Source organism: Falco cherrug, chromosome 1 (genome assembly GCF_023634085.1).
Source record: "Falco cherrug isolate bFalChe1 chromosome 1, bFalChe1.pri, whole genome shotgun sequence".
NCBI classification, from domain to species: Eukaryota; Metazoa; Chordata; class Aves; order Falconiformes; family Falconidae; genus Falco; species Falco cherrug.
In genome coordinates, this window is record NC_073697.1 from 23,566,248 (window position 1) to 23,583,830 (window position 17,583).

The 17,583-nt window shown below is 43.6% G+C and overlaps 1 protein-coding gene across 1 annotated transcript in view; it reads right to left on the reverse strand.

Annotated features, from left to right (window-relative positions):
• Nucleotides 1-17,583, reverse strand: part of ALPK1 (alpha kinase 1) — a 48,577-nt gene that overhangs the window by 8,906 nt on the left and 22,088 nt on the right. Inside the window, exons 3-9 of the mRNA XM_005435211.3 lie at nt 17,007-17,161; nt 6,938-7,136; nt 4,858-4,917; nt 3,133-3,219; nt 2,347-2,423; nt 786-881; nt 171-275 (exon numbers count right to left, since the gene is read on the reverse strand). Coding sequence (XP_005435268.1) covers nt 171-275; nt 786-881; nt 2,347-2,423; nt 3,133-3,219; nt 4,858-4,917; nt 6,938-7,136; nt 17,007-17,161 — 779 coding nt within the window. The remainder of the gene's footprint in view (nt 1-170; nt 276-785; nt 882-2,346; nt 2,424-3,132; nt 3,220-4,857; nt 4,918-6,937; nt 7,137-17,006; nt 17,162-17,583) is intronic.

Below are 17,583 nucleotides of genomic sequence, written 5' to 3' on the forward strand. Positions count from 1 at the left end.
ATCTGCTTAGCTCCCAACTGGAGTTCTGAGCAACATACAGCATCACACCCACAACACAGACAAAACACCCTGTATGATGCAATGTTTGAAAGCCGGATTAGAGCCAAATTTAATAGCCTGGACTCTTGTCTTATACAAATAATATTTTCAGAATTAAAACCAATGCTTACCACGGCTGTGAGGACGAACAGCGGGGTGTACTGGCTGTAGGCTGCTGCTAGTTTGCAGGCCTCAGCAGCTGACAGCAAGCGATGATTGAACTCTCGGAGAAGGCTCTAGTGAAATGAGAAAAACAAGAGGGAAACCTCACCTCAAAAGCTTTCTTTTCAAAGAGATGGGTCTACCTGGTAAGCCATGCTGTTAGACTGAAGAAAGACAGCATAGCATTTTTTTCTTGACTGTTGTAGGTTCCCTGAGCTCTCTGCGACCCTTGAGTCTTGATAGAGCGGGACATCATATCTTAAACAACAGCAGCCAGGTCTGTTTCTGCAGGAGCCTTTTTGCTCAGATTTACCATTGACATGTCACTTTTTGACCTATAAATATTCTATATATTACACAGACTACATACTCTGTAAATACTATTAATGTTTTCTTTTTCCTGAAGCAAGGCATCCTTCTTTCTAGGCGCCAATGAACTTTTTCACCCAGAGCAATGGAAGTTTCTTCAGCCCTCTCAGCACAGGAGAGGAACTGGAGGAAAAACAAAGTGCAGGTGAATTTGGAACAACCATACATAGTCCATCTGAAGAATCTACACACACAAATACCAAACCAAGTCTTACCAGGTCAATATTGGCATTGGTTTTAAAACGTACATAATCCTTCTCATTCATGGAAGCAAAGATGTCTGCCATAATACCCAAGGAAGTAGCAATTCCCTGAAAGAGAAATGGAAAATTATCATAGTGGTTTTCCCTTTGTGTTTTGAATTTTGCTGCTCACAATAAAGTAGGTTCTGTGTAGAACATAACAAAAAAACCCAAAACAAACAAATAAGATCCAAAGTGAAGCACTGCTAAGAAATTCAAAGACAACATCTTGGTAGGGTTTTATTAATTCCAACCTGCAGAAAGTGTAGCCTGGTGGATATATATGAGTTTCCATGAATGGCAGCTATCCCTATTACCACTAACTCTAGGTTTCAACTTAAACAGCACTGCATTTTCCCAAGGTGCTGTTTGTGACAGCAAAAGCAAAGTCTCGTGGTATCACCAAAAGCCCTTGGTGAACTATATCTGAAAAAAGACTCAATCTGGTTTACCATTGCTTTTCAGAAAAGACCACAGAAACCCAAAAATTATGTTTAAGAACTGGCCGGTTGATCCCAGTCTTTCTAAAAAATCCAAGGTGAAGGTGTCTAGAGAGATGATAGAAGTAATAAATGCTCATCACTCATAGCCTAAGAAAATAAGCATCTTTTTTAACACACTTCCTGAGCTTATTGCACTGTTTAAAAAACAAACAAACAAGAGTTGGACAAAAGTGAAGAGTTCTTGGTGTTGATATAATTAGGTTGGTTTTTGTAATTTGTAATTGGTTCTACAGAACCAATTAAAAAATGAGCCATGAACATGTAACATATAGATCTATGAACTTGCTAATTGTGTCTCTCTGGAAGAGTTAATCTATATGTGCTAGCTAAGGGTCTGTCCAGCTAAATAGTTAAGAATGGTGGGAAGTATCTGTACGCTCTCCGCAAAATTCACTGCACATCTTTGCTCCTATAGAAACATTCTGAGCTTGAGGTCAAGCTTTAAGGTATGGTAGAGGAGAGGTGACAAGGTCTGGCTTTGTGGTGTATCTTACGCCGGAGTACAATTACAAAACTTCTTAAAGCACCACCCTAGGACCTGCAGGACTTAGGTTCACATTCCTGTTTAGCTACGGACACATGGTGTGACTGTTGCTTCCTCTACAGTGGGAGATTAGTGCAGCCAAGCCTCACAAAGGTGTTAAAGACAGATACGGTAGCTGTCGCGAAAAAAAAAATTAGCCTTAGTCCTAATAGATAAATAAAATCTATGGCTGCATTCTGGGATTAGTCTGTCCTTGTCAGAGGCACCTGTGACATCCTAGGTGAATGGTTCACTTCAGATGATTCTGCTTAATGAAAACTATTACTTTCATTCCCCTGCAGGAAAAAAGGTGTCCCTAAGTCTGTGCATGCATGCGGAAACAATGTGCAATACAGACTTCGGCCAGAATGTTTGTCCTGCATGTTAACTTTGTCTGAGGTGCATAATTGAAATATTATTGCTAAAAGACTTTTCTGAAGTAAATAAAAGCTAATCTGGAACGATTATTAGATTGGCAAGGACATCCAGAGTGAAAAGGAAATTGTACCTTTTTATCTGGTTGAGGAAGTTTGGAATAACCCACAACTGAAGCCCAAATCAACTCTGCTGCCTCATACCACATCCCTGAAATAAATCAGAAAAATAGTCAGATTACAGCTACAGATGACTTTCCATAGTTTATTTTACATCTCTTTGAGTCAGGAGCCCTCAAAATAGTATAAAACCATACCACAAGCACTTTTTGCTTCGGTGACACTGAACTTTTATTGTTTTCCTTTAGCTTTTGGCTGTGCATAAACATGCACATTTTATGCTCATAAAAGACTTCAGCTCAACAGTCATGGAAGATGAAAGGTCACATCAAACCGACAAAATTCAGGCTGTTAGCCTCAAGTACCAATCCCTGAATACAGAAGCCCATCATGCTGAAAACTAGGGATTTTCTTGTCCTAAGAGAGAAAATTTCTGTGATGTACCTGTGATAAACTACTGCATGCCTTTGAGAACAGTCAATTTGGGAAAAGCATCAGCAAACGCGGAGTAGCACAGGGAAAAAGGAACAACATTTCAGAATGCTCCTCAACTGCTGGTCAGATTAGTAATAAAATGATAATTTCTAAAATGCATTTGCTTGGTACATGGCTCTAAGTCTTGGCTGCAGAGGGGTGTACAACTCAACCTCTGTGGCTGTGTTATGGACATATGGACATAGCAGGTGTTCCACACAAGCCAAAACTCTGACGTATGCCAAATGTACCATCTTAAAGCTTGACTGCAAAGAAAAAATAAGGAAAAACCTTGAGCAGACATTTATAGAAAAAAAAACCCTTACCAAGCTTTAGCAGAATCTGTCCTCTGATTTGTAAGCAGACTGACTGAACGAGAATCCTGTCGCTTTCCTTAGCATATTTCCAGGTACCTGCAGAAAGAACGAAAAAACTCAGTAAAGAATGAAAAATGTTGCCATCATTTTAAGCCTCTGAGGGTAACCTAAATCCCAGTAAATTGCCAGGGTTCTCCTCGTTGAATTCAGCTGGTCTGAGTCAGGACTTACAGTTAAGATAGATTACAAAGTGGCAGCGTGTTAAGGAATATAAGTAGACAGCTGTATGGGTATGTAGCTTGAGTGACAGCTATAGAGCATAAAAACAATCTAAAAAGTGGAAGGTGCCTGTCTTCTGTGAAGTAATGAAAAAGTCATTTTATATAAACATTGTACAGAGTTCCACTAAAACCCAGTCAAAACTATTAATATGGCATATCTTTGTTGCCATCAATATATACATACAGCAGAGCAAAATACTTTTAATGATTGGCAAAATATGTTTTCTTTTCAGGTATCAGTATCTCATGAAAAATAAAATAAAAGTTTTTGTGTTAACACAGCACGATTAGTTACTCAAAGTCTTTCATTCTCAAATCTATACTGGATTTCAGAACAGAATATGAAATAAAATCACTAAGTTTTCCTAAGCATTGTGAACATTTCACTGCAATTCTCAGCATGAATTATCTGTTCAACAACACATCTCCAATGTTAAACAAACAAGCATTATAATTGAATACTATGAAAATAATCTTAAAAGAAAAGCATAATCCCAAGGAAGGTGAAATGCAATGTTTTGCATAGCCAGTTCCACTCTACTAGTGATAGCTGGTGTTTTGTTTAAAGCCCTCTCACATGAAGGCCTTTCTTGTATGAGGACCTCAGTTTCACAAACCAACAAGACCCAAAACAGGCTTCTTAAATTGCCAGAGTTACATGGTTGTAGAGAAACCTGAATGTATTGACTAAATAAACCCTGAAGGCTAAGAAAATGGAGAACAGATATAAACCCCTGAAATACATTGTCTCAAAACCATGACTAAATAATAATTATGGATGTCTGTCAAAATTAATTAATTCCTATCATTGGAAATACTACACATCCCTTCAGATCTGAAACAAGCCACACGACCAGCAGTATAGTCATTTGACAGAAAGGAAAAAAAACCCAACTAATTTCTACAAACGTCATCATGCATTAAGGAATGGTCCCATTTTTACAGTTCTGCACATCTATTCAGCAATAAAAGAAAGTGCTGTAAGAACCAGGACTCACTCCCTTTTTTTTAGTTAACCCCAAAAGATACTAAATAATTGCCCTGCAGTCTGTTTCAGGTCTAGAATAAAGAATTCATTTAGTCCATAGAAACAGTGTGAATTTGGAGGATAAGCATTACTCTAACAATCTGGATTTTTTCAAGGGGAGGGAGTTGTCCTAGTTGATCCACATTTTAAAATTCTCTAGGCAGAGAAATCAGTAGGAAGGCTGCCAATCCAGAATATTTTCCCACCCATTTGAAAACATACAAGGATGAATTACGGAATTTTTTTTTTAAAAAAAGGTCGCAGTTTCCACATTTTAGCAAAGAATGGTGCAGAAAAGAGACACATGATGTAAGGAGTCATTACTGAGGTCAGACTGGCTGTATTTGAAGCTCATGTGATTAAAACTAGTATTAAAAAATCCCACAAAATAGCAACTATGAAATTGGAAAAGAAAGATATACATACCTGTTGCTCCTTTGTCATTAATAAGGCTGCTTAGGATATATTCAGCTTTTAAAAGTTTACCTGATTGAAAATAAAATTTAAAAAAAGATAGAAAATTAATATAAAAATATATCATGTGATATGAAGTGAACAAAAATACTCATCACTGAAAGCCTCTGCAAATTGTACTCTTCTTCCCAGCACTGTCAGTGTGTCCACGGTTAGACTTAACTTTCCAATTAAATATGTGCCGCAGATTCTGCTTCACGCTCAGGAATCTCTTTGACACTGGCTATATTATATGTACAACAAATATTGCAGAAAACACTGATGAGACAACGGTTTCTAGCAATGCACTTGCTTTGGAAAATCTCATCGAGAAGCTATGTGATATTTAACCTGATAGATCCCATTATCACCTGCATATACATTTGCTGCTGTCAATAGTCATAAATGTACATGCATTACATTCTATAACGTGGTTGCACAGTAAGATAAAATGATGTATATATCTTCTTTACTTAACATATTATCCATTCCCGGAAGATTGCTTAATCTTAGAATGTGAGAAAGTCTTCCTCAAGTCAAACTCTGATATTTCTGTTGAATTTCTGTGCATGCTGTCTATGTTCTACAGCACAGCTTCAGTAAACCAACCGCAAGGAGAAAACAATAAATCTCTCTTCATTACAGGGGAGGCTAAGGCTGCACGTTGGGTTTAGAGTAAATCCAAGCCCTGCAGTGTAGGCAGGTGGCTCCAGGCACTCATTTCTCGCTCTGCTCCTTCCCATGCCTTGGGCTGCTGCAGGAGTCATAGCAGGGGAGGTGGCAACAAGACTGGGCACTGAGCTGATGGCCACCCCACCCGTTGGGTTTCCCTGCTCTTCTTTCTCTTCCAAAACAAAGTAATTCAGCCTGCTTCCTTCACCAACAGAGCTGCCAGTCTCTGTCCCAGGGAAACACGGGTTTTGGAAACCCATTTTGGTCTCACTGGGGAGCTTCACCAGGGGGGGAAGCTCTGCAGATGCACCTCAGAGCCAGCTGACCTGACGTCCTGCCACAGAAATCATAGCCACAGGCTATGCTGCCTCCCTGTCATTCTCTATATAGCTTTTAAGAACCATCTTAAGCACAGATTATATAGCCAAAAACATACAGAGAAAGGATGCAGAATGCAACACAAAGTGGAGATTCTGCCTATCAGCCCCCTGTCATATGGCTCAGAGGTTTTGTTGCATGGCCAGAGTCACCCGTGGCAGGCTTGACGGGCTGCAGGAGAGGCCTTAAGGTCTAATTTGATCAGCTTGATTCATGTTGAACCTTGCTTTTTGTCTCAGTTGTCTGGCTGAATTCAAGAAGGCTGCTCCAGCCAGAGAAGCAGTGTAAGTGTTGGCTGAACTAGTTCATCAGTTGGAGTGTGCCAGTACCCAGACACCATGGCAATAGGAGCATGAGAAGTCCACAGCCACAAATGAAACCGGCTACACAGGGAACCTTTAGTTCTTTTTTCTGCAAATAAAATATTCCTTAGTTGGGCGTTTCAGAGCAAGTTTGTCTGGCTTTGTTTCCTTCTCCCTAGTAGGACAGTGAGAAGATGCATTAAAAATCCTTCAGGTGTTACCAATGTTATAGGAATGATGGAATTTATCTTTTTTTTAAAATCAGTTTGTCCTCTAAGCTGCATTGTTTGCATAGTCAAGGGGTCCCACTGGAAAAAAAAAAAAAAAAGCAGCTGGGACAGTGCAGAGAAAATGCCAGGATTCTAATTTACTTTTTAAAGCCCCTTGGTCAGAAATATAGCAATTCAGATATCCCTGTTTGAAACCAGCAGGGAAGATTTGTTAATGAACAAAAGCTCCAATTAGTATTTTCCACACCCTTTCACAATTCTCTCTCCTGCTTTTGGCTCTGAAACCTTTTATACCAGCCCCTTTGTGCTAGTGAGAGGAGCTGGGAGGGCTCAAGGGGGCTGGGGGTGGGCTGTGCGTTTGAAAAGATGGCACCGGGGCTGTAAGCATGTCATCCGCAGCGAGGGACAAAGTGTCTTCTTCAAAGTCAAGTAGTTTCTTATTGGGCTTGAGCTGAGAAAATGGAGCGGTACCTGTGTTGACAGAGAGGCGAGCTTGGCGGATGAGCACCTGAGGACTGATCGGCGTGGTAGGCTGCAGCCTGTGCAGACCTTTGGCAATCTGAAGAAGTTTGCTGGAGGCATCAATCCAATACAGGAACCGGTCAATCAGGAACACAATAGCAGCTGCGGTTACACAGTCCTTGACCATGATGGAGGCTTTCAAATAAACCTGAAAAGAACACCAGTGCCATGGGGCAGCCTTGGAGAAACTTACCTCGCAAAGGCTCAGTGGACTGTCTAAAAAAATGTTCTGCTTTAGTAACTCTCTCCCTAACAGTGCTGCCTACGTACCATTTTAGAACAGATGGGATATCCTTAGTTATTTTCTGTAAGGTGGCTACACAGTTTTACAGCAAAAGAAGTATTGAACATTACAAGAAGCAAGTATTCACTAGCAATTAAAAGGCTGTCTCAGAATTTCTACTCACCTCATAATCTTTACCTTCCTAGGCACTGACATAATGGAGAAAGTCTTTGTGTCAGTGACCAGATAGGATTTACTATGACTATTCCTGAACATATTTTCATTTTTAAGGTAGGAAGGATCCAGCTGTTTTTTTGTTTGCGGCATAGATATCATTCCTGATTATTTTTTTTTTTTGTCTTTCTAATTGTTGTTTAGTATTTGGAACCACATCATTTGATGGCCTGTTAATGAATTTAAATCATGCCCAACTGATTACTAGCAGTAATAACAGTTTAAAAGGGGAACATGAGTCTGGAAAGACTGGAAATGGTCACTATAGGCATTGCCCCAGATGGAACTCAAGCCATCCACTGCTTTGTACACCACAAACAAGCGAACAGGGCAGGAATCCCATGTTTTTCACCTGCAGGTCATCTTTAATGATTACTAAGTTTGTATGAACTCTCTGGGATTCCCCACAGTGGTTGAGCCATCACACTGACATGAGGAATCAGCCAGAGCTCCTGAGATAGCATGCTGCTAAGAGGACAGGAGGCCAACAAGAAGGATGTGTTTCTCATGTCATTCATGTCAGTGAGTAACTCCACTCATGACAGAGTAAAAGCAACACAGAGGAGGGAGGATCAGGCCCCACGGCACCATCAGAGGATGAGAGACTGCCAAGAAAACTGTGTCCAAATCCCTGCTACAACATCAAGTTTGGCAGCTATCTCCCATTTCTGTCTTAGCACCAGCCTCCTTCCCTTGCCTTCCTTGTGTGAATGCACAGGCAGAGCCAGAGAATGGTCCACGAACTGCTTCAGACACGGCTCAAGCTTCTTAGATTCCTCCCCAGCCTTATTTCTACTCTTTTTCCTTTTAGCTCAGAGCCTTACACTCTGACAGCCAGACTCATTCTTGATTTTGAGTAGCAGAACCACCGTCTGAGGTGTGCAAGAAAGCCCACGTCAAACCATCTGGAGAAGTCCCTGCGGTATATGGCATGAAAGCCGGCTTGCAGCACCAATCTGTTGTGAGTATTTGCTAGCTTGTTTGCACTTCAGCGAGGAGGGTTTGTACAAATTTCCTTTTTTCTCCTGAGCTCGGGTTGGATTTTCTAAGAGGATGGCACTTGAAAAGGATTCCTGGAGTCGGGCACGCACAACTCCGCTTGTGCGGGCCAACAATGGAGGAATCCCCCTCTCCAAGCACCTGTAAACTGACACTGCAAACCAGCCATTCGAAATGCTCATCAACAGGCCATATATTTAAGCACAGAGCATCGCCTAATCTATTTTTTTTTCCTCCCCTTCTTCCTTTAATAGATCGGAGCACAAAAGCCTGAGAGAGGGTGACCTATCAAACAAAAGGGCCTTTGAGTTCCTAGGAAAAGTAGACTTGGAGGAGGATGGAAGGAATCCAAGTGGCCCTATTATTTCCACTTGCACTAATTAGACATTTTTCTGTCAGCTATTGAGCACTGCTGAGAGGCCAAACTCACTGAATTCATTTCTAAAGTGTTTACAGAAGTTTGCATCTGTTTGTGTCTCTTCAGGAGGAAAATAAGCACTTCAATAGCATTGTGGAAAATCTAAACGAAGCATCCTATTCTGAAGGGCCTGGCAGTCTTGCAGCTGCATAATTTAACTCTCTGCTCAATGCCAAAACCTCTCGTGTCCCTCTCCAAACCCAAATGGACGCAAAATGTAGAAAAGTCAAGCCAGGGAGAGAAACTCTGCTTTTTTTTAAAAAAAAGGCAGGGCTGCATGCTGTGTGGCACACAGAAACACGGTTCGGTGTCAGTCTTTGCAATTACGTTCCCCCCTGTTCTGAGAAATTAATACCCGCTCCTTTCATTCCCTGCCAACTCGTGTGGCTGGAAAATTCCTCAGCACCTACAGCTAATGCACCGGCGCGCTGGGCACGCACCCAAACCATGCACAAAGACCCTCCCCATGCCACTCCGAAATGAAATGGGGCAGCAGCTCCCTGTCACCCAGCCCAGACCCAGGGTAACCCTATTGACTTCCAAGATGTCACAGCCTATCCCCACACAATCAGAAACCCAGCGCCGCTCGCCACAGCCAGACACTTTGTTCTGCATAGGGGGCTAGCGCCCTGAACAGATTTACTCACTTTCTTTATCACTTTAAAGCTGATGTAGGCGCATCTACAGAGAGAGAGAGAGAGAGAGAGGGAGGGAGAAAGAGCGAGGTATGTGCACACTTTGTTTTCACATCTGTGTCCATGACGTGAAATGCATATGTCTAATTGAGTTTATGACACAAAGGGAACCTTGCGGCTGGGAAGTGGAATCAGGTGGTGAGAGAATTAAATTTGCACCAGATTTCTATACATGGACCATTGGGGAAAATGCAAAACAGCCTTTAGTGAAGGGTTTTTTCCTTAATGGCGATGAGTGGGAGGGTGTGCTGTTTGCATGGTTTCCTGCATTAGTGGGTTAGCTCCTCCTCATGCCGGGGCTGAAGTTTGGGTCCCAGCTTTGGGTTCAAAGCCACGACGCCTCCTTTGCATTGACAATGGGGGCCGCTCCCAAGAGAGGGGAGAAGCTCAGAACCGGGGCCATCTGGCACTAGGACTGGCAGGAAAGCGTCAAAGGGAAATTATTGGTGCATAGTAAATGAGGACGAGGAGGAGGGGAAGAAAATAGGAGAAAATCTTCATGTGGCAGCTGATGTAAGCGGAATTACAAGCCCAAATAAATGAAATATTGATTTAATCCACTCTCTATGTTCTCTCTATAAAGCAAAGATCCTGGAGGCAAGCCCCCCTGCTCCAGCCTGTGGGCTCGGGAGGGTCCCCTTTGGTAAAACACCACTGCACACGGCAAGGTTAGAAAGCAGGGGCAGGAATAACTTCATTTTCAGGGTGTCCCCACAGTTTTGCAGACGCTCTGGATTTCTGTTTTCACTTATATCCATTCACCTCAGAGTGTTTCAGTCTTTGTTGCATTTGTAACTGCAGCTGAGGTTTAAAATCTTCAAAAAAACCCCAAAACAAAACCAAGAGCAGTCAACAAAGAATTTCTAATTCTGTGCACAAGGCAGGAGTTCCAGTGGCACGTACTTCCAGGTGCTTTAATTCTTTCGCAAGACCTGCTCCTAGTTAGCACTTCACTGAACCCTAACAAATTGCTCAGTTTTCTTTCCCCTTACGTTCGTCCCCTGTCAGATTAAACACAGAGTCACAACACCAATGGATCTGGCTGAAGTCTTTCACTCTTTTACCCCATGCGCTCTTAGCAAAGCCTGTCTTTCCAACGGACCAAAGCTGCTGTCACCGCATGGGACTTCTCTATCAATCTCTGCCTTTCAGCTGGCAATCAGAGCCCACTTGACAAATAACAAGGAATTAAGCCTCCTACCACTTCTGTGATGGGCAGAAGAAAGCATGTCCATGAGGTGCAGATGGATACACTTGAAACACAGGACAGTCCAGTCACGCAGAAAATAGCTGCAGTCTGAGGAATGAGAAGCTCTTGGACACTTTCCTCTCTGCTCAGAGCAGCAGAGAACCCTGTTTCATGGCTTGAGCTTCCGAGGCTGTTAATTAGCTCAAGTTATTCATCCTGAAGGCAATGGAGTGTTGGGTGTTTATTCAATGGAAGCAGCATTAGGTCCATTATTAGCAGTTCAAAACACCACAGAACGGGTCATTTTTTTACAACCAACCACATCTTGCTTCACCAACTGAGAAAGTACTAGAGTGAGAATAACTCCTGGTTTTCTGCAATTGCACTTGCCACTGATTTCATTTTACTGCTATTGGGATGTTCCACGTGCTGCTCTCAGCTTCCACTCTATCTGAGAGCCACTGCTGTTTGCAGGAAGCAGAGTTCCAGTAGAGCAGTGCCTGGAGATTCCTGCAGGCAGGACCAGCTCCCTCCCTTGCAGGATGGAGAGGGCATCCCATCAAGACTGAGCAGAGAAGGCACCATCCCTGATCAAGCTGCTGTTGGCATGTGCTCTCAGCACTGGGTAGCAGTAATGAAGGGACTGCAGCTACCTGAAGGGGCAAGTGGTAGAATCATCTGTGTGATGAACGTGAGCAGTCGCAGGAGGGAGGAAAGCCACAGGCAGCTCAGGCTGCTGAACAGTGGCATTTTGGGATGAGGACAGAAGCAGAACCCTTTAAAGTGCTAAGGAAGCTCCTTGAGGGGTAGTTCCTGTGGACCTCATATCTGACAAGGCAGCAGGGGTCTGGAGGACCACAGTCATCTGCAGGAGTACCTATTCTTAATTATTACTAAGGACAGGTGCAACAATAATTTTGTAGTCCTTATTTGTTCTGCTGTGCTCGAGCTCTAGACTATTTATAAACTAGTGTGGTGATTCCCTGTGGTACATCAAGATACTATATTGAAGGGGATATTTTAATACTTAAAAATAGCTAAGTGCCAGTGACAGAACCCCACCAAGAAGGTGGCATCAAGAGCATTATAGCCAGCCAAAAATCCAACAGTCTCTGTCCTAAATCTGTGTCCTCAATTAATTTGAGAGGTAGTTTAATTTGGAATGAAAATACAACACAGCAATCTCAGTAATACAACATTTAAGATCTTTTCCAGGGAGGAAATACTCCTCCATGAAGCTGTGTCTGAGAAGAGGAAATCCTACCCATAAGCAAATTGAACAGCCCTACAGGTACTCAGGATCAGACTTCCCATTTTTGATTTGGTGCTGCACATAAACTCTGCTGTAGTTTTCCCACACGGGCAGCAGAAGACTGAGTGCTTTGCAGCATTGCACGCTGGCAGCATCAGGGAGGCCACCCTGGACAGCTGAAGCTTTCCTGCCTGCACCTGATCTTTGATACTTCTCACTTACAAAGCGTCTGGGATTGTGCAGCCTAAGGGAGGCTGGGGTGCCACGGATTCCCTCCTAGGCTGAAATCAGCCCACAGCCACAGCTCTCCCTTACGTCACTCTCCGTTTCACTGGGATCACCCAAGAAGAGCTCTTATGAGGCAGGTAGCAAAAGGTCAGCCTGAACAACCAAGATCCCAGGGCTACGATTTAGGGCTTTAATTCTCCTGTTACCACATCAACAGTTAGAAGGAGGAGAAAACTAAATCCTCAGCCCCCTCTTTAGTTCTTTTTCAAAGGCTCCCAGCTCTTAAGTGCCACACACACACCTAAGGGTAGTTAGGGCATGTTCCTCAGAATGGTTTCCCTAATGGCAATCCATCAGCATGTAATTAGCCAAGGCCCAGGAAAGGGCTGCTGGGCCTTATTTTCTACTCTTTTCAATATTCCCTTTAACTCTCATGAGATTCTGCACCAGCAGAGTCAGGATTTGTGCTGCCCCATCCACAGCAAGGAGCATGGGGTCAGCCTGCACTGTTCCCTACAGCAGGTGCAGAGACTGGCCCTAGCCCTGCTCTTGAGGGATTTTCCCCACATATTCTCATTGTACCTATCCCAGGTACAATCCTGGTCCGTGGCTGAACGCCTAAGCCTGGGTGCAGGAACTATTGATATGTATAATAAAAATGAAGTAAAGGCCCACATCATTATGATAGGTTTGCAAACAGGCTCTAATCTTGCAAAAAAGTAATAAAAATATTAACATGGCATGAGTCATCCCACAAGAGAACTACTTGTGCGCATAGTGTTGTCCTTCAACAAAACCTAAAACCTACAACACAGTTTGTGGGATCAAAGCCTATGTGTATACAGGCATGTTGCCCTCTATTGGCTGGTCACCAAGCATAAGGCTATTTCCATCCCTTGGGACAGCGAAGATCTGCAGGAAGAGTAACCCCTGGCAGCCTCCCTTTTGGATCTGCAGCCCCAGTCCCAACCCTACAACGCATGTGGTATTTAGAGAGAAAAAGTAATCCCTCCTTATTTATGCTGGTCAGCAAGGATGCTGTTACAATTCTGATTTTGCTTTGATTTGTTAAAAACAAAGACCTCAGTGCTTGCTTTGGATACAGATGTTGGCTTTCCCACTAAAGGGGCATTTAGGCTGAGATGGGGGCTGCGGGATGGCTTGGTTTGCTAGCAGGGAAGCTCTCTTAAAACCTCTTAGGAAAACATGGAAAACAGAATCTTGAGCTTGTTGAACTGGGCTGGCCTTTGTATTGGTTGGGGAATCCCCAACAGAGAAAAGAAAAAAAGCCAACCCAAACAAAAAAACCCCAACCATCTTCTAGAAGATGCAAAGATTTTGTAAAACCAGAAGTGCCGGTTTGCCTCAAGTTTACAGTAAATTTGCTGCCTTTAAATCCCAAGGGAGGTTCAGTAACTTCATATAGTGGAGCAAGGAGGAGGGGGGGGGGGGGGGCAGGGTGGTAATAGAAAAGTTTGCATATACTGCCAAAATCTGTCCTGAGCCGTGCTCTGGCAGTAGCATGGTTCCCATTGAACTGATGCTGCAGTGAGAGTGTGCCAAGGAAAGCCTGGCTCGTCGCTAACCCCTGCCCCACCAAGCTGGTTTTGCCATGCCTTCCTACTCCTTCAGCCAGTGTGCAGAAGCAATAATCATCCCACAGCAAAGGCAAAGAAGAGCACTTTAAAAGTCTGCAGGTGCAGGTGGCTTTGCCTTCTTGATGTGTCAAACAAGCATGCAGCCGCCAGCAATGGGTATCCCACTTTTTAAAGTGCAACACTAAGGCAAACTCTTGAAGCCAAAGCCTAATCCGCTTACTCACTGTGCTGGTCTTATGGAGCTTTTCAGCCTACTCGCAGAGTAAAACATCCTCGTAGTGAGCCCTGGTAGCCAGCTCTGTCTCCTCCTAACACCACCAGTGTGTTATGGTAATGAAGCGCCTCTCATTCATGGATCTTAAAGCACTTTTTAAATGTAATGAATTAGGGTTTATGGGCTTATTCTAAGAATGGCAAATTAAAATAAACAGAGATGAAAAATTTTAAAAGTTTTCCTGAACAATAAATTGACAAAGACTTATTTTTTTTCTTCCTCTAGGGAATTAAATTATCCTTCTGTCCTTCATGCCCCCACTCCCCCCCCCAAAAAAAAAAAAAAAGTTGCTCAGACTTTTATCTTTCCTCATCACACTGTAATCACTTCTCTTCAGCCTCATTTCCCCCCCAGCTTTTTATTCAAAGAACTGAAGAAGCCTTTGCTCTGCCTTGAAATTTTATTTTTTAAAAGAAGGGGTGGGGGTGGAGGGGAAAGGAATGGATGAAGGGGGGGGAAAAATCCCTTTTCCTGACTAATACTAATAATACAGGTCAAAATGTCAGTCTATCTACAATTAAATGGAAAACAAAAAAGGTTTTCCCTTTTTCCCATGGTACAATGGCACTGGAATATAAATTACCGATGAAGATGAAATAATACTTCAAAGCACATGGGGAAAGGCAGCACAACGTTTACAAAGTATTTTCAACTGCAGGATAAAACATTGAAGACAACGGTAACCAATGGACTTCAGGGGGTGTTGGTGAATAGTCTAAAACTAGCATGCAGTAGGATTTTAGGTCCCTATAGTCTATGACCCCATGATATGCTTTGTTTAACAAGGGCAGCTGCAGTTATCAACAGATGTTTCAGCAATAAATAATTGGTATCATCTCAGAAAAGATCCATCTACCTGGGGAGAGGGCATAATGCTGCAAACACTGCTCCACTATTACAGCCACATTAATCTCCCATCTAGCCAGGTCTCTCAGGGAGTTTACTGCAGGTGTTTATCCTGAGAGAGAGCAGACAAATGCTCCAAAGTTAGAGAGCTGTGTGGGGATTGTAAAGGAGGTCAACCTCTGCCATAAATTTCTGTCTAAGGCCACACACACCAAAGAGAAAAAGAAAATAAATACCCAAGAAGCAGCCACTCCCTGTCCTCCCCAAGGAAAATGAGGATCCCTGCAATGTGGGATGCTGGCGAAGGGATGCTGCGGCTGACACCTCCCAGCCCTGCAGTTGGCTTTTCTGAGCTTCTCATTGCTCAGTGCTCTTCAATGTAATTGTCCTCCTCAAACAAAACTTGCTGGCTTTATTTGGGCAGGGTTCTCTCTGAAGCAGGTGAAATCTCTTGGCCACCCTGGAGTTAACAGCAGTTTTGTAGCTAGGATTTCAGCAGGGCCAGACCTCCCTGCCCCAAACCCTAGATTTTCAGGCCAGACTGCCCCTTCCCGTGAGGAATAGGACTGTGTTGGCTTCAGACATGCACTACAGCAAGTAAAAAAAAAACACCCAAAACCTCACAAACCACATCCTTACTTTCTGTCTGCCCTGCCAAAGGGATAACTAGCCTAGATGTTACCTTTACTGTTGAAAAGGCAGTCCTCTATTTGCTACAAGTCATGTCTGACACACCTCTGAGAAAATCAAAAAGCAACCGTATTTCTTGCTGCTTTCTAATCTTTACACTCAAATTCATCACCTTACATGATGGGATCCCCAAGCACCTATTGGATCCTGCAACTCCTCACACAGCCAAGTATCCTTTACTCACAGGAGAGGTCACATTAAGTTCTTGCCTTTCCTGCCTAGGTTTTGGCCAGCTTTGGTCCTCAAAGGGATCCTGTAAAGTAATTTTCTTGAAAAAAGAAAGGTAGGTGATGAATTGTGCAAGCCCTACTAAAGTGAATAATCCTCATTGCCTCCTAGTAGTGCTGAATTAAACAAGGCACAGCAGTCTTTTCAAATTCATGGTGTTTTTTTTTAATGTTATGTAAACATTTGGCATTTTAGTTTTTTATAATTCCAGTTCTTCAGGGAAGAGGTAAACGTTACCTTAGTGGAAACAGAAACAGAACTGCCCTGTGAAAGCAGAGGAACGGACAAAGCATGTGCCCAGACTAGCACAGGCTGAGCACGACAGTGAGCAGAAACAATGTAAATGCAGTCGCAGTCATCGCTGCATGTTTCAATGAATAAGGTTGTTCTCCAAGGTGCTCAGTGCACCGACAATCCCTATTTACCTTCTGGGGTCACGTCTAGACAAGGCAGAGGCAGTGCCCTCTGCTCTGCGATGTCTCTGTGATTACTATCTAGGCACTTTTATTCCTTGCACAGCAGCAGCCAAACGCCTGGACACACTCAAGATGTTATCGCTTGAATCCATTTTATCTTCCCTGCGCTGGGAGAGCACATAAAGCTGCAGGTACCAGCAAGACCTCAAATAAAGAGCCTTGCATGGTGTGGCACACCCATCGTCACGAGCTGCACAGCCAACAGACAGACCAGAAGCCTAACACCGAGGCAGAGCTCCCACTGATCTCACAACCTTAGCTTGGTTGCAGTGACAGCAGAGGGCAGGACTTTCCTTCCCTTGGAAGATGCAGTGGTGACATGGAAATGAGCTGTCTCACAAGGAGAAGGAAACTGATTCACACATGTTGCTTCATAGCAACTGTAATAAAAAAAACTGGAAACTATGTGTAGCTTCTGGGTCCCTCTCGTCTGAGGACTGCAACAAATAGAAGTCACATCTCTACTTTGGCCCTTTGGCCTTTGTGAGCGACCCCATCCCAACACGGACCCGCTCACCTCTGCTTGCCAAGCAGTTCCTCACCTGCTGCTGCCACCAGGCAGAAAAAACCAGCCCCTGAACCCACAGGTGATACTACCTGCCAGGGTTCTGCATACCCTCAACACCTCAGTGGGATGTTTTATGCAACAGGTGTGTTGTAGTTCATACCAGCAAATCAGGGAGCCTCGCGCTGATCATATCTTGCAGGTTTGTTTTGTCTTCTGGGCTGAGGTCTTGTTTGTATTGCCACTTCTCTGGCACAAAGGGCCACTTCATTTCCTTTGCCTCCTCCAGAAGGGTCCTCAAGTCCTCAGGAAGCAAAGCTGAAAAGGTCAAAGAGCAGGTAAAGATATTGCAGTGGGTTCAGCCGCAACACTTACAACAGAGCACATACTCTGCAAAAAGCATACCTCCCCTCCCTCACAGACCTTCTCCCAGTTGTTACCAGCTCTTAGCTCTTGCCACCAGCCTCAGGCTTGCCTGTCATCTGTTACCCTTGACTGCTCTGCCCTCCAGGTAAATGGGAGCTATCAGCCATTAAAAAGGCTTTTAGCAGGAAGTCATACCAGCTGGTGGCTGGCTGGGCGTGAAGAGCTACTCAAGAGACAGGAGGAAATCTGTTCCCTGATTGAGGAGAGGGCTCCTGGCAGAGCAAATGGGGCCAACGGCACAGAAGACCTGTCCCTCTTACTGAGAGCTTGCTGTTGACGGTGGCAGAGCCAGCCCAAAAAGCCACATTCAAACA